The sequence below is a fragment of the Sparus aurata genome, chromosome 19, assembly GCF_900880675.1.
Source record: "Sparus aurata chromosome 19, fSpaAur1.1, whole genome shotgun sequence".
NCBI classification, from domain to species: domain Eukaryota; kingdom Metazoa; phylum Chordata; class Actinopteri; order Spariformes; family Sparidae; genus Sparus; species Sparus aurata.
Window position 1 is genome coordinate 6,036,238 of NC_044205.1, and position 25,137 is coordinate 6,061,374.

General features: G+C 41.8%; 1 protein-coding gene across 13 annotated transcripts in view; it reads left to right on the forward strand.

Moving 5' to 3' along the window:
* Positions 1–3,062: 3,062 nt before the first annotated feature.
* The window catches only part of svila (supervillin a), a 111,601-nt gene continuing 89,526 nt past the window's right edge, over positions 3,063–25,137 (forward strand). For 11 of the 13 annotated variants that reach the window (XM_030398392.1, XM_030398394.1, XM_030398398.1 and 8 more), the window contains exon 1: positions 6,547–6,844. In XM_030398392.1, the coding sequence (XP_030254252.1) occupies positions 6,562–6,844 (283 nt within the window). In that variant the 5' untranslated portion in view covers positions 6,547–6,561. Of the gene's footprint in view, positions 3,146–5,866; positions 5,913–6,546; positions 6,845–7,008; positions 7,103–25,137 lie in introns of those variants that run through there. The other 2 variants (XM_030398404.1, XM_030398405.1) reach the window with 2 other exon arrangements.

The following is a 25,137-nucleotide window of genomic DNA, read 5'->3' on the forward strand; positions in this document are numbered from 1 at the left end:
CTCACAAGCATTGGCATGTCACTAAATGCTTTACAGGACTCTAAACAACAGAAGCGAGCAGAGCATGCAGGGAAAGTAATTGCATGTAAAGCCGTTACAGCTCTTGCGATAGCCTTTTGATTGACCATATTCTTTAGCGGTATCATTGTGTTGATTAGGGGGACTGCAGATATACAAGTGACTGCCAATGTTAATTAGCTCTAAACTAACTCTGGTGCAATGCTTCAAATGGCATCATTTATGTTTAAAATTGTAGATGGTCCCTCAACAAATAAAATAAATAAATTTAGTACAGAAGAAAACTGCTAAGAGTGAGAAATGTTAGGGAATACTGGGGATATACGGGATACGGGATGGTGGAGGGAAAATGAAACTTTGTAAAGCTAATTTTTTAACGAGCTAACAAACTGCCTTGTTGATGACAACACATTTCATTCAGTCTGCCTTTCTCAGTGAATCCAATAGTTTATGTAACTAAATGTCCCCACAAATCCTTTTCTTATCGTTGACAATGTTTGTCTAATGCCAATGTTAAGTGTGTTTGCAGGAATTAGTTTGTCCTTTAAGCATGGAGGCCTAAGGTAAAGGTGTGGAGGTCAGCATGGTAGATGGGTATGCTAACGTGTTTAGCTCAGCAGCTACACTGAAGATTGGGGCTTCTAGAGACTTGGATTACAATGGACCAGCTGTATGGAGCTGTGTTTGTACATTTACATTTACATTTACTTTTTACTATATGGGTGGTCTTATCCTTTGATAGAATAAGAAATTACTTGTTGCTCTATGAAATACAAAGTTGATAAAAACTGTGTTAGGTGCCCTTTGAAAATTTGAGCATTTCAAAAACCAGAGGATATTCAGACACTCCAAATATAGGAAAATGTATTAAATGAGGAATGGAGGGATGCCGTTTAGCTCGGTTAGTAGAGCGTGCGCCCCATGTGCCGAGGCTCTGCAGCGGACCAGGGTTCAACTCCCGGCCCGGGTCCCTTTGCTGCGTGTCAGTCCCCCTCTCTCTCTCCCTGTTTCCTGTCATATCTTCAGCTGACCTATCAATAAAGCCATAAAAAAATATTCAAACAAAAAATGAGGAATGGAATATTAAAAACTCCTCTATTATTGTGACTAAATCAAAAGGCCAGTCATCACTGATTGCATCACTTTCCCACAATCTTTCCCTTAACGTAACCATACCATTTATTATGATAATAATACATTTTATTTATATGGCACTTTTCATGAGACTCAAAGACACTTTACATTTGAACATAAAAGTAATACACTATAGAGACAAATATCATAAAAGCAACAAATTGCAAGCAAATCTAAAAACCTACATAATACAACATTTATCACATGTCATTAAACGCAATTTTGAAAAGGTGAGTTCTGAAATTTCATTCACAGATAAGCACACATATTTAAAATGTTGTTGTTAAAAGACTATGGTATGAATATTAATGACCCTTAGAGCATGATGATTAATGGTTTTGGTAACTTAATGACCTTTTGTCCAGCAATCTTTGATCAGCACTTTGGTCCATGGTTTATATTAAAAACTATAGTAAAGATTCCATGAAAATTTTCAATACATTTTTCATGGTGCCTGTAGCATGAACCCTTTGGGGTGATTTGTGTGACCCCTTGACCTATGAAGTGTCCTTGACCTTGGCAGCATGGCTCTGTGGATGGCAATATCTGTTCATTAGCTGTTTGCCCTCTGATCCAGGTTGAAAAAGCTCAACAGCTATTGGATGGTTTTCCTTGACCTTTGGTGCAGATATCCATGGTGCCAAGAGGACAAATCACGATGACTTTGGTGACCCCCTGAATGTTCTTCTTGTGCCAGTAGCAGGACAAAGTTTCCTCTCTTCCAATAACATAGTTCAACACCTATCTGATGGATTGCCATAAAAATGTGTATAGGACTTCAGAGACCCAAGAGAGTAAAACAAACTGACTTTGGCGATCCCCTGAATTTTCATCTAAAGCATCCTCAAGGCAAAATTTCCCTTTGGTTTGTGACTAAATATGTGCCCTCAAAGATGAAATAAAACTTATGCAATTTCCATCATTTTTCATAACTCAAAACTAAAGCCCCTTTCACACAAGTTGAAATATTGCTCCAATATTCTGCCTTGGGGGGACACTTTCATTCCTCCCAGATGAGACAGCCAGGCAGCTCCTGCTGTTTACAGGCAGTGATTATGTGACACCATTTTTCCCTATTGTGTTGTTGTACTGTCTTTGGCAACTTTTACAGAAAACAGAATCACTACATTTAATGAGGAAAAGTCACTGCTACCGAGTTTTTCAGTGAACACCCAGAAAACAGCATCCCTCTCCGACATTTAAGTGAGACATTTTTAGATTTACAGGTGGAAGCATGCGAAAAAAAAACCCTGGATATGAGCATTAGGATGTGTACCATCACACCTTGTTTGGTCCAGTAACACCAGCATGTTGCATGAAATGACTGGTGCAACTTTATGTCAACACTGCTTGGCTCAGTGTGCACTATGTGGCTGTAGGCTCTTGTTTTCAACTTTTTACCTAAAGGCCCATTTCCATTTGCAATCTAGAAATATCAAAATCTGTTTTACGGAGCAAAATGTATGCCATTTGAAAAATGAACCTTGTGTGTGTGTTTTATACAATCCCATTTGCTTTACTTCGGTTTCATCTTCAGGTCAAAATGACACACAGTATACTCACATAATCAAATTGGAAGATTGCTATATGGTAGACAATCCTTTTGACTTTTATGACCTAGTGGTATTTCCTCTAGAGATACACCGAGGAAATACAGTATATTTTTAGCTGCACTGCTGATTAGGGAAAGTATGTCATTGTTTACTGCATCCGTTTATAAACTTACATCCCACTGACAGATGTAATAAGATTGCAGCCTGTAGGGGCCACTGGAGGGGCTTTAGCCTTTCAAGATCTCTGGGTATGTATTCACCAACCCCCTACAAATGTTATTGGCTGATAATCCTGAATGATGAAAACTGATGAAATCTTCAGTGGAGGCATTGTGACTGTTCATTTTTCTGCTCAGACATGACTGTGCACTTCGATGATGATGTTTCTCAGATGGTCTTCACTCCATCTTATGATGTGAACCTCATGGTTGCCTGTGCTGGTCAGTATATGACAATCTTTGATATTTGTTATTTTTATTTTTATTCATTGTTTTTTCGGATGTCCCTCTGTAAAGTGTCCTTGAGTGTCATCAAAGGCGCTTTGTAAATAAAATTTATTATTATTATTATTATTATTATTATTATTAGTAGTAGTAGTAGTATTAGTATATGCCAAACCCATATGTGCAACGTTACAACCTCAAAGACTGCTGAAGCCACATGTGTTTCTCATGCACCAAATGGAGCTATCAAACCACTCCTGAAGTGCTGGAGAACCTGGTCTTGTTTAGAGAGCATAACAGATTGTATTTCTGTCAGTGGCCCACAAGTCAGAGCAATAAAATATATCTCATGACATGCATGAGTCATAACATGTAATTAGTATTTCTGACCTTCATCTTTCTCTAAGAGACCATTTTGACATATGTGAACAAATATTGACCCAAGTCCATATCAAAAACTTGTCTCAGAGGGCTTTACAAGCTGTGCAATATACAGGAGACTCAGTCAGTAGATCCTTGATTTCAAAGAAACAACTCCATTACAACCCAGATGATATTTAAGAGAATAGTAAAACATCTATATTTTGATTAATTCATTAATTATAGTTCAAATGATTACAAATTATGTAAAGGTTGTCGCTCACAAAGAATTATCACCCAAATCTGCCAGTCCCCTCACTTATATGTAATGAAGAGAGAAAGTGGCAGGGGGAAAGGGAGGGAGGACAAGAAAAAGAGAATGCACAAGAAAAAAAAACTCACCTTCATATTTTGTGTGTATTCTCTGTGACACATTCTACTGATACAGACAAATGCAGGGAAAAACTGGCAGGATGTAGATATGACTGTTGACAGGTCTTTTGCAGGTCTATTTTTGCCAAGAAATTCATGCGTGCTGCCGTAAAAATAGGTAAGACTCAGAATCTCTAGACGACATGCTGCTGCAGCCTCGCTTAACGCACGAGTCACAAAAGCAGTCCGTCTGCTATAATCTGTTATTATGGACGCCTATATGAAAAGCAAGACATTCCAGCACACTCACACAGCAAGTGTGTCCAGCCTGTAAGCTTTTTGAGTTGCCAACTACTGTCAGTTAGCTAAGGGCCCTGTCAGAGGGGCCGAAGTGAAACCTATGCTTTCTTTCTCAAAAGCTATTTGAGGTGCTCCTTTTTCACTATACTATTATTTTTAACCCACACACACACACTCAAAACATTCTTCTTCATCTAATCTCTTTCATCTCTCTCATTTCCATCTGCCCATATACACTACATGTAGTTCACAGTGTCCATTGAAAGAACAAGCAACTGCCTGTTATTCTATTCTAAGGGAGGTGTCAGAAGACATCTGGTATCAGCAGTAACAGCAGAAGGTCACTTTGCAGTGTGTGCCCATATGCTGTCTGTGTGTCTGATTTACAGCTTTCATGTCCTTGCTTATGGCATTTATGGAATGCACAACATAACAACATAACTGTTATCTTTTTCAGCATTGTTAAGTTATTGGGTTACTGCTCAGCAGCAACATAAGCACTGTGTTTGAGATTCCTGTATTGTAACAAAAGAGTCCTTTATCTTTCATGGTTAGCACATGATTGTGTTACCAAGATGGGGAATACATTTGCGAACACAATGCTGCATAACTTAGAATATCATCACTCTTTGAGAATGGCTAGACTGAAATGTGGCCTACAGGTCCACCCCTTCCTCCTTCTACCAATTAACTCCTCCTCTGTGGTTTCCATATGGCTGCTGGTGAGTTTTATGTTCACTACAGGCTCATCAGCTATTCTGACTGCGGTCTGGATCATTTGTTTGCCATTGGCATGTTTCCCTGAGCAACATGCTTTGACAGTGGCCACTGCAGACTATTCAAAGGAGGCAATGTGAACAAAGAGCAGAGGTGACGAGTCAGGCCAACATAGTCGGTCACATGATTACCTTTACACCTCAGCGACTCACATCTAATTTGAATATGGCTTTCAATACCATGCCCTAACCTCCCAATAATGTATCCTCTCCTTCAACCGGGTCTGACAGCAAGAGAGGGTAATCTGTTCACCACCACCATTTTGCATTTTACAAGCCTATTAAGAGCTGGCGTCACAGAGAGAGGAGCAGCTCGAGCTGTGGTCAAATGAAATGTTCATCTGGCTCGTTTTAATAGACAGGACATGGCGACTGTTAACTCTGCCATTAGCGCAGATTGAGAATTGATTGTCTATTGCACTGAGGCTGACCCCATAAGTCATTGCAGGAAAAACACTTTCAGCGTGTTTGTGTGTGTGCATGGATGTCAGAGAGGTGACTGTCAGGCTAGAGAAGCATGTTCAAATAAACATGTGGGAAAGAGGACAGCAGTAAACATGTTTGATTTATTATAAAGAGAAATGTAAAGGTTGAGCTGACGGGCCGCTGGCTCAGATCTGTCTGACCACAGGTAAACACATTAACTGAATGCATAGAATTCATATTCCTATTAGAGTTCAACAAGAGTATTGAGATCATTACTAACGGAATTAAAATAAAAGCTTGAAATGAATCACTGGAGAACACAGAGGCGTCAGTTGTACACAGAAGTAAAATCAGTGAAAACTGGGAACTGTGTATAAGGTCACTACTCACATGGTTTCTACAGTTATTTGCATTGTATCACATTCTCTTCAATATTTTGTCATTTTGTTGTTTGTGTCTTTCTTTTTCTTTTTTTTTTTTCCAGATGTAAGACGATGACCACGGCTCTGAAACCAAAAACAACCAGATGAGTAAGTTCACTAGTCACGAGTAAATAAAACTAACCAAGTCTGTCCCAGTTCATAAACTAAAAGTGCAATATGTAAGAATTGGCCACCTGTTAAGTTCATGCTCTAAACAAATAGGAGGCAGCATAGCAAAGTAAAACAGTAACTGCCTCGCAAATATTAACTAGTTAGCTCCGTTAGCTTTGCAGCTATAGCAATCTGGACTGGGAGCTCCGAGCAGCAGAGAAGTGTTTACACGGCTAGCACAGGATATTGACAAGCAGGCTGTGGCTAGCTGGTTAGCATGCTAACATAATTTGGAAACAAAACATAGATTAAATAACGTCAAAACTGTTATTTCTTCAAATTATGACAATAATTTATTTACATTTGGAATCTTTCAACCAAAATTATCAGTTAAATATTGAATACAAAATACAACTTTAACAAATAGCCCATTTATATACTATATTAAGCACTAAGCTGAGACGAGATGAGATAGATAAGAAATGAAAAGGCAAGAAAAGGAAAGAAAAGAAAACAAAGGAACAGAAAAGGAAAAGAAAAGAATAGAAATGAAAAGATCAGGTGAGATCAGATATGATCAGATGAGATATTTTGAAGTAGAGAGTAGAGAGCACAATAATGCACTGGAACCAGCATATAATCCACAATGTACACAATCAAGAAGAAGTCAACTCTAGTCAGGCCACAGTTGTTCACAAAGGAAGTCTACACTACGCCCTTATTCAGTAAGGCTTTTATTTTGAAAACGCTGTCCCCTCGTTGTGTTACTGTAGTTGACTTGACAGAAGAGAAGAAGTTTGCGGCGCTGTGCGGGTCAGTGTCTGTGTGTGACAAAGGAGTGTGCGTGCCCATGTGTGTCTTCGGGATATTCCAGGCGTGTGTGTTGGTGGTTTCACAGCCGTCAGAGAGGGACAGTGACCCGCAGGGAGGTGAGTCCGTCAGCGTCAGTGTCTGTGTGTGCGTGAAAACCAATTCCGCGTTGTTTTCTAGACTCTGGATTATGTCAACGTGTTTTCGCACAGCTGTAGAGCAGAGCAGAGGAGTTTGAAGAGAGTGCTGTTACTCGCAAACTAAACGCTTTTTTTTTATTCAGCTCACTTTGAAGCGTTCAGGAAGGTTGCTGCTTTATGAAGAAATGATACGTTCATCGCGTGGACACTGAAACATTGAGTGCAGTGTTCATCCAGGTGAGTCCATCCTCCCGACAGGTGGAGACCGTTCACACTAGCAACTCCATCCACACCGGTGTTTCGGATTAACACGCGTCTATGTTAACTGGCGACCGGAGCCGAATGCGTCTTTGGTCGCCGTAGCTACAACATATGTTGAAAACGGGAAGAGAAGACGTAGCTGTCCTCTGATCTGCCTCTTTGTTCAGGTTTTCTCTGGTCAAAACATACCTGATAAGTGTTTGGGCTCCTGTTTGATTAAACGTGTCTGACCCTCAGTCGCTGTATCAAAGTTGCTGGTTGTTACGGAGGACGTTGTAAACAGGAAAAGAGAGAGCTGCTCTTCCTGTGAATGTGTATCTCCAATAAACCTTTATTAAAAACACGTACTCGTGTCTTCTCCCTGTTTGAGTAAACATGCATCACATAGAGGAACTATGGCGCCCTTGTAAATAAAAGAAATACGGGACTTGAACTCACATTCACTGAGGGAAAAAAACACACCAGCGCACTAATCATCCCACTATGTCAATCAGATCAAACAGGTGACGCGCGGTATCACCTATTTCTCTCCTCACAGCAGACACACGGACACCTCTGGGTCGCAGGAGGAGGCCAGATCAACTTGTGACCGAAGTGTCTGTTCACCGCGTCTGTATGGTGATGATTTATAACACAAATAAGCATAACCTTTATGAAATGCACGTACTCATCTTTGCTGTCTATTTGAGTAAACATTCTTCACAGAGAAGAACTGTGGAACCCTTTTAAACGAAACAGAGAAAAAAACAAATAAAACATGGGACTCGAACTCAGACTCAATGAGGGAAATAGCAACCTAAGGCGTGATAACCAATCCACTGTACCGGACTAACCACAGTTTGAATGATAACATAGCCTCTCAAAATAAGCAGACACCTTTTGGACGCAGAAGGTGGCCAGGTCAATTTGTGACCACGGTCTCTATGCACCAAATTTATAATCAATTTATGTTAGTGTCTTATCTGTAAGAATATGTTATAGGCCACTTTAAATGTGTAAGAATGACAGTCTTACTGCCCAAAAGATGCAACAACTGGACAATACTAAAATGTATGAAAACTGTCCTCCTCTTTATCTGCTCAAAATATAAGATAGACCCAGTTATTTTCCATCATTCAAGCATTTTATTTCATTTTACTCCAATATAGAAGGTTTTTTTTTTTACCAAGAAAGATCATATTCTTTTGGAAAATCTTATTTGTGTTATAAATCATCACCGTACAGACACGGTGAACAGACACTGCGGTCACAAGTTGATCTGGCCTCCTCCTGCGACCCAAAGGTGTCTGTGTGTCTGCTGTGAGGAGAGAAATAGGTGATACCGCGAGTCCCCTGTGTGATCTGATTGGCAGAGTGGATTGATTAGTGCGCTGGTGTTTTTTTTTTTCCCTCAGTGAATGTGAGTTCAAGTCCCACATTTCTTTTATTTTTTTTTTTTGTTTACAAGGGCTCCATAGTTCCTCTATGTGATGCATGTTTACTCAAACAGGGAGAAGACACAAGTACGTGTTTTTAATAAAGGTTTATTGGAGATGGACATTAACAGGAAGAGCAACTCTCCCCTTTCCTGTTTACAACATCCTCTGTAACAACCAACTTTGATACAGCGACAGAGTGTTAGACACGTTTAATCAAACAGGAGCCCGAACATGTATCAGGTATGTTTTGACCAGAGAAAACCTGAACAAAGAGGCAGATCAGAGGACAGCTACGTCTTCTCTTCCCGTTTTCAACATCTGTTGTAGCTACGGCGACCAAAGACGCATTCGGCTCACGGTCGCCGGTTAACATAGACGCGTGTTAATCCGAAACACCTCAACCAGAAAAGTAAAAGGCGGAGTAATGAGTCCGCGTTAAGACAGCTTGTGAAACTGGAGACTCAGGCTCAAGGCCACAATAGACGATTTTGTTATCTCTGAACGGAGCCCACGGCACCACATGTATATTATGTTACACTGTGCATGACATCCAATACTACTGCAGAGGAGAGAGGACATTGGTCTGCGGCGACGGCGCGTGCAGCTGGGGATTAATCCCATGCCAAATTGCCTTTAAAAAAATCAGCTACTTTTAACTTGTCAATCTCATTTGTTAAGATGCATCGCACTTTATACATGACATCGAGTCGTGCTTAACTCAATACAACATTTCTTTAGTTTGGCGTGTATGCTTTACATCATACAGCGTTTATCAGAATGAACAAAAAAAGTTTTCTTATTAGCAGGTGCGTTTCCACACTGTGTTTTGTCTGCTTATACATCATTGATGGGCTTTTACATGCAACTAACCAAATGCGAGTATTCTGAAGTCTAATGCTGCATGGAGGAATCTCTCACCACTGAATTTACTGTAGGGTGCTAAAGACTCATTAAAGATATTAATATATATCCTGGTTATAATGTACCAATGATGATGAGCAAAGCAACTTCGAAGTCTAGTTGCCCATAAAGTGTCTGGCACAGTAAAACCAAATATCCTGCAACAATTTATGGATATTATATGACTTTGATTCCCTGTACCCTTAAGGGAAACTTAACATTTACAAGATTTGCAGCAGTATGTAACTTTGCACAGTAAGTCTATATCAGTTGTCTGTATCTGTTGCATCCAATGTAGAATATGCCTACAGCCGAGAAAGTGCACATTTTGTCAAGTAATATCGTGCACTTTAAACAAACACATATCCACATGCACACACAGAGCACTGCCCACGTGTTTTTTCCTTACCTTCTTATTTGGCAGGTGATCCGGTAAATCTGATAAATACCGGTAACCTGTGATTAATAGGAAGGCTCCACACTTGGAAGCAGGGGCGTAGCCATCATTTCAGAAGTGAGGGGGACAAATTGTTCAGAGGTCTATTGAATGATTTATCATCCTCCCGCATTCAATTGCACCTCTCCTTAGTGGCTAAAGAACCACATAACCACAAACAACACAGCACCAGGGGACTGACTGTAGTTCTTTAAAATTACATACTATTAAAATCTAAAGTCAAAATCTAAAGCTGCCAAACTCCAGTTGAGTTGACACAGAATGACCCTCGAGCATCTACAGGCAGGGGCGGACTGGGGTTGAAATTCAGCCCGGGAGCTTGGTTTGGAGAGGCCTTTTATCCGATTGCATGACGGACGCAAGTGGAACCATAATTTTAACATGAATACTTTATTTGCACTATAATAACTGCAGGAGAGGATGGGCTTATTGTTTCTGTGTGACTGGAATTGGAACATCAACATATGACATCTTAATATAATTCTATGCAAAGACCTATTGCCAACCCAGTCCTGCACACTGCACCTGTACCTGGCACTGTTTTTTTGGTGGTTCCTGCTCAACTTTCCTCCTTCTCCTCTTGCTCCTCCTTCTTCTCCTCCTCCTCCTCTTCCATCTCCTCCTCCTTCTTCTGTCCCTCCTCATCTGTCACTTCCTCCTCCTCACTCCTATGACTGGCATTATCCTGTCCCTCTGCATCAACTCCATGACTGACACTGGCCTTGTCAGCTTATAATAACAGTAACAGCAACAAAGATAAACGTTATGGCACTTTTGCAAAGAATTCACAAATACAATATAAAAATCAACAAAAGTGCCTCACACACACACTGTAAATGAATTACTCACTTTCATGTATTTTTCTTGTGCTGGTAAAAATGGCTATATATTAATGTAGAAACAGAACAGGAAAACAGGATGTATAGCCTATATATTCAAATAATATCTTTTTAACTTTGAACACAGACTCTCTCCTGAAATATGTTTTCTTTGCAACAAGGAAATTTGTGCGCTTTTCTGGTCAGCCAGTGTGGATTTTATTTTTAATTGAAAAAGCAGATTAAGGATTTACGCAGGTATGGTGTAACATTGCTGATAGGCTACCTTTAATGTTCTGTGTAGGCTTTATCTGATCAGGATTTCTGTCTTTATGTCTTTGTGGCGTTTATGTTTTGAGCCCTGTCACTATGTGACAGACAATAAAGTTTTTTTAATCTTGAATCATTAGCTAGCAACATCATCACTAGCAAACAAGCATGTCGGTGCTGTGGAACTTCTTCGGAGTAAATGAGATAAAACACAAGCCATCTGCAACCTATGCAACGGGAGCATCTGCAAACAGTTTCAACACGACAATGACGTCATTGATCGGATCAGTGAATTAAGACATTAACGGCCGATCTTACAAATTGCACAAAATGCAAAATATCGGCCGATCCAATCGGCGGACAGCCTTTCTGTGTGCCTTGAACTCATCCAAAAACACAAACTAGAGTTCTCAAGGGGCCTGAAATTGCAACCCGACCCATCGCAGCCCGACATACCGGCATTGGGTCTCATGAATGACATTAACTGTAAGTCTGGCAATTCATAAAATAAGATAATACTTTATTCATCCCACATAGGGGAAATTTGCAATTTTGCATTTCATGTTGATAAAGTTCAAACCCTGGATTATTAGCCTGCAAACTACATTAGTGCACTAAATTACATCACAAACTCACATTAACTTAGGGATATTGCGAGAGACTTCGTTGGATTTCATACATACGGTGTTTGTTTCACTTCAGAGAGTTTGGGGATAGGGAGGCAATTGTATTGGGGTGATGGAAACACCTAATTTTGTGTTTTCCACGTAATGGTCTCACTGTGTACAGTGTGCCTTACATATTGGGGCCAATACCAAAAAACTAAAAGACAACCCTTTTCAATGTGGCATCAATTTCAACATTCTGTGGGTATAAAAAGCTGGTATTGTCAGTAAGTCATTCCAAGTTCATCATTCAAACAGCCATGAACACACGACGTCACTTAACGGACGAGCAGTGCCACCAGGCCATAGCGCGCCTTCGGGTCTGTGGCAGGCAGTCAGATGTTGCTCGTGAACTTGGTGTGTCTCAAAGTGTCATCAGCAGACTTGCATCCAGACACAGAACTCCTGGCAGAGTTCGTGACAGACCCAGGAGTGGAGCCCCACGAGTGACAGACCGCAACGATGACCAGTACCTAAGGACCTATGCACTCAGACATCATTATGCAACTGCCACACAGCTGCAGGCCCAGTTACGAGATGTGAGGGGTACTAGAGTTTCCAGACAAACCATTCAAACCGACTCCACCGCTTTGGCTTGAATGCCAGAAGACCGTTGCAGGTGACTCCACTGACACCAAGACACCGCAGTGAACGTTTGCGGTGGGCACAAGACCATGTGACCTGGACAATGCAGCAGTGGTCTACCGTCCTGTTCACTGATGAGTGTCGGGTCACCGTGCACAGAAATGATGGTCGTCAGTGTTGCTGGAGAAGGTGAGGTGAGCGATACGCCGAGGTCAAATTGGTCCCCAGGGTTCCCTTTGGTGGAGGAGGAGCAACAGTCTGGGCAGGCATCACCAGTCAGCGCAAAACAGATTTGGTTATTGTAGATGGCTCAGTCACTGCACGTTCTTACCTCAGAGACATCATAGAACCCATCATCATCCCCCAATGGCGCCAGCACACCCCCAACTTTCTGTTCATGGATGATAATGCTCCACCACATCGTGCCAGAATTGTCACAGCTCGACTTCAGGAAGTCAGAGTGCCTCATATGGTATGGCCAGCAATGTCCCCAGACCTGAACCCCATAGAGCACGTCTGGGACCAGCTAAAGCAGAGACTGGATGATCGTACCCCACCCCCACGTGACCTGGCAGAACTGCGTGTAGCACTTGTGGAGGAGTGGAACGCATTGCCTCAGAACAACATCATGAGGCTAGTGAGGAGCATGAGACGTCGCTGTCAAGCTGTTATTGCAGCAAATGGTGGAAACACCCGCTACTGACATTATCAATTTTTGTTATTTGGGGCTATCCTTGTTATTGTCTAAATTTTTGGGATAATAAATATTGAACTAATGAAAATGGTGTTTCTTCTCATTCATTATCAGTAATATCAAAGGGAACTTTTACTTATTTCATTAAAATTCAGACCAGGAAAAGCACTCATGTAAATAACAATATCCCTAACTTATTGTGAGTAGTGTAAATTACAAAATATATTATAAATTATTGACAAAAATGTACATGCTATGATTATATTACTAGTACTGGTTGACTTAAAATAGATCATTTATAAGTGGTGTTGTTGATCAGCATACTTGTGAACACCAGCGCATGTTATAGTAAAGTTCATGTTACCAGTGTGAACGTTGTGTTTGCATACAGAGATGCTGTTGACTTTACCCCTGACTGCCTCCTGCAACTCTGATGGGGAAAAAAGTTTGCTTGACTTGCATCCGGGGGATATTTAACGTTATGTTATCTATCGCTAACCTGCGGCTCTTTGAACTCTTTGAACAAGTCCGCATGTCTGTCAGCTGAAAGTGGCATGAGTGCTCCTGAGGACCGTCCTAGGCTTATTGAAAAAGCAGACGCATGGAGCGAAATATGGAAATATTTCACCTATGTTACTGACAGTAAGGGCACGGACACCACAAAGCCCGTCTGTAAATGATGCTTTAAATATGCAATGACAAAGAGAGCCAACATGTCTGTCTCGCTCTGCTCTGTGACTGTCTGTCACCGTGAAACCACGCCCACTGGTTGCAGGCAGTGAGGAAGCAGAGAGAAGCTGCACACAGACACGCTGCCCCGCTGTCGCATAAAGTTCATGAAGTACCGATACTCATAAAACGTGAAAAAGTATTGTTCCTTTCTAGTATCTGTTTACCGTGCATCATATATTGATCATAGTAGAAAAAGCACAGGTGTAATTGTTTACTGCTGTCTTCCATTTGGGTCAGTGGCGTGCACAGACTTTTTGAAGGGCAGGGGCCAAAAGAAGGGCACTTTAGCGCACATTTTGGCTCCCAGGAGGACACTTTAACGCGCTTTTTCGCTCCCAAGAGGGCACTTTAGCCGCGTTTTGGCTCCCAAGAGGGCACTTTAGCACGCTTCTTGGCTCCCAAGAGAGCACTGTAGCGTGTTTTTGCTCCCAAGAGGGCAGTTTATCATGCTTTAACCAGCCAAGGGGGCAGTTTAGTGTGTTTTGCCAACCAAGAGGGCACTTTGGCACGTTTTTTGGCTCCCAAGAGGGCACTTTAGCACGTTTTGGTTCCCAGGAGGGCACTTTAGCCGCGTTTTGGCTCCCAAGAGGGCACTTTAGCACGTGTTTTGGCTCCTAAGAGGGCACTTTAGCGCATGTTTTTGCTCCCAAGAGGGCAGTTTATCATGTTTTAACCAGCCAAGGGGGCAGTTTAGTGTGTTTTGCCAACCAAGAGGGCACTTTGGCACGCTTTTTTGGCTCCAAAGAGGGCACTTTAGCACGTGTTTTGGCTCCCAAGAGGGCACTTTGGCACGCTTTTTTGGCTCCCAAGAGGGCACTTTAGCACGTTTCGGTTCCGTTTTTCAACAATTGCGCCACGAGGGGGGGGCAAATGATTTGGGTATGCGAGTGGCAGGGTCCTGGTATTGTGCATGCTGGCATGGTGGACACTGGAGTTGCGTTATCAATACTATTATTATTAACAACTGTACTTTTCCCATAACGGACAAGTCAAAATGTCTGTTATGAAAAAGGCCTATGAGATAACGTGCGGGAAACAAAATGTCTCCTGGCAAGATTACCTATTTTAAGTTTTTGTGATAAACCAACAAGTAAAGTCTTAATGTTGAAATCCTAAACCACAGTAGGACAGGTAGAGTATAGTCTTACACTCAGCTATGTTTACATGGTTTTCATTCTGATTGAAGATTTCAGATCAAAGTTGACTGAAGTCACATTTTATCTGAATACATAGATGACACAGACATCTCTGTAAGGATCCCACATATTTGATTGACACTGTATGCACTGTCCTAATAATAAACTAACTTCTGTCAATATCTACACAACATTTTGATTTATCAGACTGTAGTGTCCCCAACATCAGTTTGGTGCTTTCGAACGGGTGGCTAAACCAAATCATAACTGACTAAACTGCACTTGCTCTCAAAACCTGGACAAATGCAACCAAAATCTATCTACAAGGCTAGATGGTGTGAAGTGAACTAGAAGAAAAACATGTATTTTTGTACTCTCTTAGTACCAACCTTTAGATAGGATCCATCCATTGTGTCGCTGTATGTTTGTGCAAGTGCAAACATATATGCACACTCTGAATCCCAGTTCGGTTTTGTGGTGAATGTTCCCAGGGTCTCCACCTTGTTTGTTTCAGAGTGAGAAACTGCCAGCCGAGGTTAGTTACATAAGCCATTTGGGTGTTACATCATTGTTTTGGGGGCCCTGGTCCAGAGAGCTGGGGCTCAGTCTTGGGCTTTATATGGGTCCGATGGGCCTGCTGCCTCCCATAGACCTCATCTGAGGAGGAGGTGGAGAAGGAGGCGGCGGCAGGGGAGCTATTGGAAGCAGATGCTCAGTGATTCTCTCCTGCTGGGAGTCATGGCCCAGCACCAGTGATGAAACAAGCTTCCGCCTGTAACATCAGTCTTGAACACAGCAAAATGTGTTTGCATGTGTTGTGGGATTTTTGTCTGTCAGTGTTTGCTGATTCACTGATGTACGTTGGAAGAATGGTTTGGGTGGGCTTGGTTTCCCATGACATCAAAGGGGAAACATGCAAAACAGAAATGATTTATAGGCCTATAATCCTCCAAACAACCCCACCTCTTTTGTCACTGCCAGTAAATCAATCTCAAGAAAACCTATAAAAATTCATAAAACCATTGTGGGCAGTAGTTGTAGTAAACAAATATTTGGGGGAAAGCAAAAAAGTAAAATGTCATATTCTGAGGATTCTGTGGATTTGTTATACTTTGGTTCTTCAGTAATCTGGATCAACAGAGAAACCATGACGATATACACAGGTCAGGCATAACATTATGACTGACAGGTGAAGTGAATAACACTGCATATCTCTTTATCATGGCAGCTGATGGGATATATAAGGCAGCAAGTGAACATCTTGTCCTCAAAGTTGATGTGTTAGAAGCAGGAAAAATGGGCAAATTTAAGGATTGTAGTTTCTGGGCTTTCTTCATCAAAGGTGTCGGTGTATAGTATGTTGATCAAATGATTCTGCGGAAGCCAGGCTGGTGGAATGTTAGAGCAATCTTTACTGAAAACAGATCTCAATGCCAGCGTCCGTCCAGGCACAGCTGCTACCTGGGTTTCTCAAATTTATGACAAAGTTCTGCTCAATGCTTTGCCCTTTGCTCTAACAGAAATCCTATCCTTCGATCTTGGAAATCTAGAAAAGTACCACACCCTTCTCCGCTTGTGCGGGCCTTTTTAAAGTCTAATTCCTTGCATCGTCCCACTTATTCCAATTGGTCACTTTGGTGGATTGAGGGTCCATCTATCCAATAGTAGAAAGAGAAGTTAGTCTGCCTCCTCCTGTACATTATCTAACTTCCGCTGAGGTCACTTCTTGGAACTCATAGCCTGAAATGGACCGAATTGTCTCTTCATGCTTATATGGCTATGTATACCTTAAGTCAACTCTAAACAACTAGTATGGGAGATAGATTCAGTTTTATTTCTCCATATGGACCTGTCCTCTAGCTAACCTTTACGCACACACATAGAGAGCTGTTTAATTGCTCCGGGGCCCCTAGATATGTAAACATCATATCCGCCATCTCTCTTACCTCACAGTAAGGGAAAACAACTATCACTATTAAAGATTAGCTCTGAATGTGTAAGTGTGCAGACACCTCAGGATTTGAGCGAGTTTGAACAGGGCTAAAGGGTGATGGCTAGATGACTGGGTCAGAGCATCTCCAACACTCTTGTGGGGTGTTCCCAGTCTGCAGTGATCAGTATCTATCAAAAATCGTCCAAGGAAAGAACAGTGGTGAACCGGCGACAGGGTCATGGGTGGCCAAGGCTCATTGATGCATGTGGGGAGCGAAGGCTGGCCCGTGCGGTCTGATCCAACAGACGAGCTACTGTTCTTCAAATTGCTGAAGAAGTTAATGCTGGTTCTGATAGAAAGGTATCAGAATACACACTGCATCGCAGTTTGTTGTGTATAAGGCTGCATAGCCACAGACCAGTCAGGGTGCCCATGCTGACCCCTGTCCTTGCTGAAAGTGCCAACAATGGACACACGAGCATGGAGAAATGGAAGAAGGTGGCGTGGTCTGATGAATCACGTTTTTATTTACATCATGTGCATGGCTGGGTGCGTGTACGTCGCTTACCTCGGGGAACACATGGCACCAGGATGCACTAAAGTAAGAAGGTAAACCAGCAGGGGCAATGTGATGCTTTGGGCAATGTTCTGCTGGGAAACCTTGGGTCCTGCCATCCATGTGGATGTTACTTAGACATGTGCCACTTACTTAATAGGGCTGTCACTTTTTTGTGACGAATTTCAAATGACACGCAATTTATTTGAATGAATTCTAATGATTTTTTTTGCCTTTTTCCCGGTCGAGAATTATGGAGGCTGCATTGGCAATTATGAATGAAAGTTTTGACAGCATTTTGGGTGCAAATTCAGGAGGCTCATCAGAAGAGCAAAATCTCGAAAGATGTTTAGATTGATAACATGCATGGCAGCATGCGGTAAAGAACATGTTTCTATCTTTCAACAGGCTCACCAGTTATTATTATATTAAACGTATCCATATCTAACAGTTGCGCTGCTCCAACGATGGCTCTGGTGCGATCGATCCGGGGGATAATGTCAGTAAATTGAAGTTAAAACACAGACTTTGCTTATCCCGTGCAAATGCGCCGCACGAAACACAGACGTGGTGGGGTAATTTCTAAATCACTTGAGGTCACCAGGTAATACTAGTCCCTTGCGAATACAGCTGCTTTGTTAATTATTTTTCCATCTACGTTGTTGAACCCGAAATACTTACATACACTACTTCTCAGATGCTTTGGTGTTGTGAATGTCTGCTCAGTACGGCTCTGCTCGCTAGTGTCCTCCATTTTCGTAGCAAACAACATGACATTACTAGCTGAATTGATAGGTCAAGGCTCAATAGGGCATGCAATAGGTCAAGCTGATTTAGAGCGCCCTCTGCTGGATCACAAGTCGAACTACTTCAAACAGTCTGTTGCTCTTATAGACTGTACATTTTGATTTTGAACAGGTCATCACATTCGAATACGAATGAATTCGAATACTTTTCCCTCCACTTTCAAACACATTTTTGAATTTCGAATAAAAAGTGACAGCCCTACTACCTAAGCATTGTTGCAGACCAGATGGCTGTGGCCTATTTTAGCAGGATATGGTTGGAGGGGGAAAACAACTTGTTTGAGGTGTTGACTTGGCCTCTAAATTCCCCAGATCTCAATCCAATCAAGCATCTGTGGGATGTGCTGGACAAACCACTCCCATCCATGGAGGCCTCACCTCGCAACTTACAGAACCTGCTGCTAACATCTTAGTGCCAGATACCACAGCATGCCTTCAGGGGTCTAGTGGAGTCCATGCCTCGTTTGCCGCTGTTTTGGCAGCAAAAGGGGGACCAACACAATATTAGGAATGTTATGCCTGATCAATCAGTGTAAAGCCCATTAGCCTGAGAGAGCATGCTTTATAGTGGTTTTGTGAGTGCAAATGTCATTGGTACTTTCAGACCAAAGCGGTTGTCATTTTCATGCACAAGTTGTGTAGATAGCAAATGTACTTGAGCCCACCTGTGCTCCCCTGGGTGTGTTGGTCTTAAAGTGAGGTGTGGTCTGGAACACTGATGGCGGCTTACTAGCTTGAGGCAGCAGAAAGCGACAGTGCTGTAGACCAACAAAAACTTGTCTAGATGCTTTCAGTTATTTCACAGCCTGTGAATTGTGCACACACAGAGGGATCAGTTTAATATTAGTGTATTTCTTCATGTGCAGTCAAACAGAGTTCTTGATGGGACAGATGATTGTCAAATGGCGGGGCAGAGGGTCCAGCAGCCAAGTACCACATCTCTGTCCCTCAATGAAAACTATTGGTACTGTTTAATATGTGTCAGGCCCTAGCGCACCTGGCTCTTAAAGGGAATGGGAGTAAGACTCGGATTGGTTTGATATGTGTTCAAGCCAAAACATACCCATGGCTAATTCAGAGTAATACCACCTCTTTGCGTGGTGTGCCACACTTGACACCAAGATGATCCAACGTTTATCTGTCAAAATGTACTTTTGAACCTTTACCCTTCTCTACAGATAAAGATTCCTGTTATTTTAAGAACATCTGTGTGGCTCAGTGGTCTTAATTGGGCACCATGTAAATTCAAGACCTGAACCTGATGCAGGTCTCGATTGTTACAAGGTTTGCGTTTGTTCTCTCAGTCTTTTCAGATTCTCCACTTTGAACAGTCTAAAAAAAGGCAAAAGACCTTTTTTAGTAATTTAGATTTTTTCATTAGCCTTGGTCGGCAGTTAGATGGAACTGCACCAAGATTCAGATTAAGCTGATGAGTAAGTGAAATTGTAAAGGTATTTGAGGATGTAGGATTGGGGGGTTCAGGGAGGAAAGTAAGTTTAGAAAGCCAGATATTTGATGGCAATCACTTACTGTTTGTATCAGTTGACATTGATTATAATAATTATTTGCCATGTGATGGTCAAGAAAAAAAATGTGCTTGTTGCAAATTTAGCAACATTCCTTGTCAAATTGTGCAATATGGATAAAATCATCACTCACGGTATATGGAGTTTTGGGTTGTTAATATATATCTTGTGGCTGACATTAAAAGTTTCATCACAGATTGATTTACAGATTATTTTCTCAATTAACTATCGGTCTATAAAATGTCAGAGAAACATGAAATGCCAATACAAGCTCCTAAAGCTAGGGTTTGTCCCAAACTTGGCACTTATGAGGGAACCGCCCGAGCATTGGTTCTAGTGAGTAATGATTCACGTTAAATCAATCGGCGCCTAAGTTTGGTGCCTAAGAGTTCTTCTTTGGAGTGACCATACAGAGAAAGAGAGACAGCGTGACATGACCCCTTCCAACAAGTCACACTTTTGTCATGGAAAACAATTGCTACAATATTTGTAACGCAAAATAAAGACACAACAAACATCAGATATATCCAATTCAGCAAGAGTGTACCGTGTTTGTTTGATAGCCTTATTTGTGCTTTTTTCACTGTCTTTGTTGACATTATCGTAGCTCACACGACGTGAGCCAAAATTCAGCCAGTCTGCGTCAGTAATTCCTCGCAAGTTGAAACATATCTGAGGTTTTTTAGGACTAGTGCATTGCCCGTAGGAAGCATGTATTTCTATAGAAAAGTGGGAGGTTAAGTAGCTTTTTCATGGATGGCCAAATGAGGCTGTGTTTGAAGGTGGGACGTCAGGGATATAATTGGCTGTTTTTGACTACTTTTGATTATACCATTATATGTCACCTTAAAAACTATTTACCTTGCCTTACTTGGTGTAATTATTTTTAGCACAACCTCACATGTGTGACTGTACAGTTATTTTTTCATTTTAAGGTACTATATTAACACTATGGACCTAAAATCACAAAATAACATAAAATCAGAGTAGAAAAAGTTAGTTTTTTTACTGTGAAAACCACAAATATGTTTAATGGACCAATTGCATTAGTTATAATGCAAATATAAATTGTTGTTTGCTAAATTGGTGCATAAGTTTTTGAAATTTACAAAGCTATGTTTAACTATTTACATTTAAATGCAGGCAATGCCTCAGGCTCAGGGCTCAGCTCATTCCTGCCTGTTCCACATTCAGCCGTCTCCTCCTTGGTTTGCCTCACAACACGACTCCACTACTCACTAAACACACTACACCAAATACTACATAACACACTAACTATACACTCCAAACACGCTATATGTCACAAATCTCTCAAATCTCAAAACTCGCTATCTCTGTCGCTGTCTCCAACACATCACTGCTGCTGTCAATCATCCGCCGATGTCCCTCCCACATCTTCCTGTTCCTCAACAACCAAACTTGCTGCTTGGACACTTTCGTGACAAAAGCACATTTTTACTGTTTCTTCCTGCACCAGACATAAAGCAAACGTAACGGCAATGTTCGCGAAAAAGCGTGTTGGACATTATTTACACTAAATCCGGTTTTGGACGTGCCGGTGCGCCCGCTCCGTCAACTTGGTAGGTAACGTTAGGCCGTGTGGGTCGGCTAGCGGCTAGCAACTAGCTACACACAAACATCCACAGATTCCGATCCCACTTTGTTGACCGCGCGTCTCCGGATCGCCTCAGACCCGAACAGACTCAGTCTGGACTTGTTTAATCTCATTATAATCCACAACAGTCAGTTAGATGAACAGAACAGAACAGAATGGGACCGAACCGCCGGCAAAATCCCGGTCCAGCTCACGCCGCTGCAGGTATAAATCCGCTTGTGACAAAAGAACATTTTTACTGTTTCTTCCTGCACCAGACACAAAGCAAACATAACGAAAAGGCGTGTTGGACATTATTTACCCTAAATCCGGTTTTGGACGTGCCAGTGCGTCCGCTCCGTCGACTCGGGCGGTGGGCCGTGTAGCTAGCGCTAGCTAGCGGCTAGCGCGGCTAGCGCTAGCTACACACAAACATCCACAGATTCCGATCCCACTTTGTTGTCCGCGCGTCTCCGGATCTCCTCAGACCCGAACAGACTTGGACTTGTTTAATCTCATTAATCCACAACAGTCAGTTTAGATGCACAGAACAGAACGGAACTGCCGGCAAAATCCCGGTCCAGCTCGCGCCGCTGCAGGTATGAATCCGCTTGTTTTTTAAGGTATGTCGTGGGCTTGAGCTCTGCAGTGATTGGCTCTGGTGCGCACTTGGCCACGGTGTGCAGTGGTTGGCTCTGGTGCCCACGTGACTGTGGTGGCTCTGGTGGACAATGCTTGCAGAATTTGTAAAGCATTTATGAAATAATTTATTCACGCTATCATTGCAGTCCAAGCAAATGCTTATTGCACACCACTGAACCACGCAGCAGCCATGTTGAAAGTCTCAGGTCAGTCTGATCCTGATCCGCAGAGATATTTGAGGAACACACACACACACACACACACACACACACACACACACACATACACAGAGACAGACAGACAGACAGAGATTCCTTGTATTATAGATAGATGTCTGAAACCTAGGGCCTGGAGTTGTGCAATATCCAATTTTTTTTACCTTTCATTTTTTTCAAATTTTCCCAAGGCACATGGTATCACCACCAGCTGGTTACAAATAAGGGAGCTGCCAGTCACCACTACAGTATGCAGATTTTCAGTGCTGCAGTGCACTTCAACTGTAATTTATCATATCATGTAACGTTTCTAACATGTAATTATGTTAGTTGTAAGGTAACATTATATGTAAAGCAATCTGTAATTGAAATTTTAGAAGTATTTTTAGCGTATTTTCTTGTATGAAAAACGCTCAACAAATATCATCATTCTCGCAGGTATTCATCACATACGTCTGGCGGCGGGAGCGGATTGCCAGCTGTATCTTTTGACGTTAAGCACACTTTTGGACGAGATGCCAATGCTGTTTGCATTCTCTGGCCCAGGGACACTACTACAGCAAAAGCCATATTTCAATCTGCTACATTACTGACAAATTATAGTTGGCTAGCTGGCTACCTCACTAACATTTGCAAGCAGATGTCACATAGGTATGAGCAACATGATGGTTGTCAGGGACATGGCTAATGATGGGGTATATAATTCACTCACAGACCAGTTAGCAACTTACTGTGAAAACACTGCTTCGCTCTATCTGTCCGTACTACTGCCTGTACAAGTAAGATAAAGTTGCAGATTTATCTGATATAGATGTTGCAGATTTATGTTGCAGATTTATCTGATATAGATAAATCTGCAACATTAACGATATGTTTGCAAAAGGCCCATTTAGTGGCCATAATCAGTCAGGCGCTAGTCAGGATGGACTACGACAGCTGACGAGGAGAAAGTGTTTACTGGTAATTAGCACCGCTGCTAAGCTGAAAAATGTTCTCTTTTGCGGAGAGGATGTCATGTGAAGTGTCTTTTTACACAGATTCTTTGTGTGGCAAATTTGTTATTTACGTATTCTGCCATCACTTATATAGCATAGACAGTTGTTCTGCTGGACACACACTGTTAAGGCATTTATACACATTGTGCAGCAGAACTTTGTAATGACTGTGAGATACTATTAAATACCAATGGCCTTCAGCTCGACTTTTGCTGACTCAAGTGACATCACTCGAGGACACTCATCAGATTTTGAGCAGCTTGGAGCCACAGGTTGTATACACATTCTCATATTGACCAACTATAATACAGGAGTTGTTGTCTGTATGTCCGTGTTGCATTCTAGTCACTATTTAATTGTAACAGGGCTGCAGGGCCACTTGGTTCACAGACCTTACTTGCAGTGGAATCTGTCAAGTGTAGAGCGGGTATAGGCTGATATAGGTTACAGAGACAATGCTTCAGTGTTGTCCAGTTATTGACAGGCATTGGAAGTGTAAATGGAGTCTCAGTGTTTGATGTGTAGGTGCTGACCATCCACTCCAGCAGTTTATATCAAGTATATTAAAGTGAAACTGCGCCGGAGATGCAGCAGCTAACGTGAGTAGTTCAAAAACCCTCTTTTTCATAAACTCTGTGTACACAAACAATGTTCTCAATGCTCGTGTTCATGAGTAGAGACCCTGGTGATGCTAAGAGCAAAGTTTCATGTTGTGTCGAGCCTTCTTAGTGTTCTAAAAATAGCGACTTTGATGCCATTGTATCTCTGCCCCTAGCACTCACGTTCAAAATTAACGTGCCCGAAAATGCAAATACGGTAAATCTTAAAAGTGCCTCTATCGTTGTAAGAAGGCAGCAGGGTGAACAGTATGTGGCTGGGTTGGGTGTTGTGTTTTAGTATCCTTTGAATTCTGAGCAGACATCTAAGGAAAAGGTCAATATAAGACCTTAGACATCTAAGGTCTTATCATATTGATATAAGACCTTAGACATCTAAGGTCTTATGTTGAGTTGAAATCCGGACACGCTGCAGTGACTATTTTAATATGTCTTCAGGACCACCTGGCGTTCCGGGTCCTGGACACTGTGGAAGGAGAAAGTTGAACACTTCTGTCTCAATGGTCATCTTGTATGTACATCAGACCATTTGTTTTTCTCATTAAACAGGTTTTCTAAATGTTTCTTCCATCTTAATCTGTGCCAATACAGTAGAGTGCATTTATCAATTTATTTTTTATTGAATTCTTAATAGCAGAGTATATGAGTACAGGGTTGGTCATACATTTCTGAATCTTGGCATAAACATATGACATGTCACAGAGGAAAAATAAAACTTGAAAAATAAAGTAAGAAATATAAGGGGGCAATCTAGTCTACAGAAGGACAAGAAGCTATGCTGTATTTAGTCTCTGATTTCTTTGGCTGAGTTTTCGTTAGTCCTTGTGTAGGTCCAAAAAAGATCCCAAGAGGTCATCCCATCCTCCTTGTTAGCCGACAGTTTGTGAAGCATAGACTCATAAGATGCTGTCTCCACCATTGCATTAGTCCAGTCTTAGGAGATTAGGAGATACAGCAGTTTTCCAGTGTCTTAAAATAACTCTGGAAGTTGTGACCAAGCCCACCATAATCACAGAAAAAGTTCTTTTTGATACACTACTAGTTAACAATAGAGGGGAGAGTTGATTGACATAGCTTTGCTGAGCATTAGATTGCTAAGGGCTATTACGGGTTCACCTAGTTTTATTGCAAGCCCACCCAACTGTCTCTGATTGGCCTGCATCTGTCCTTTTCTAGGATGAAAGCTTTGACAGCTTTGTGGTCCTTGTGTTCCGTGCTAGAAACATTATCAACGTTTTTTGACTAGAGAAGGTGAAAAAAAGGGCAGACTTCCGCTGAAAAAAAACAAAATAAATATGAGAGATTTTTGTGGCCATTGTTGTCCTCTGGACAATGGGAGGAAGGGAGATTGGTGGTGCCATTGCTAATGGACAAGAGTCTGCTCTCAGCTGTCCTCCTGTGTCCACACATCCCTCAGTGCCCTGTAGTCGGCTAGAAAACGAGAGGAAGCAA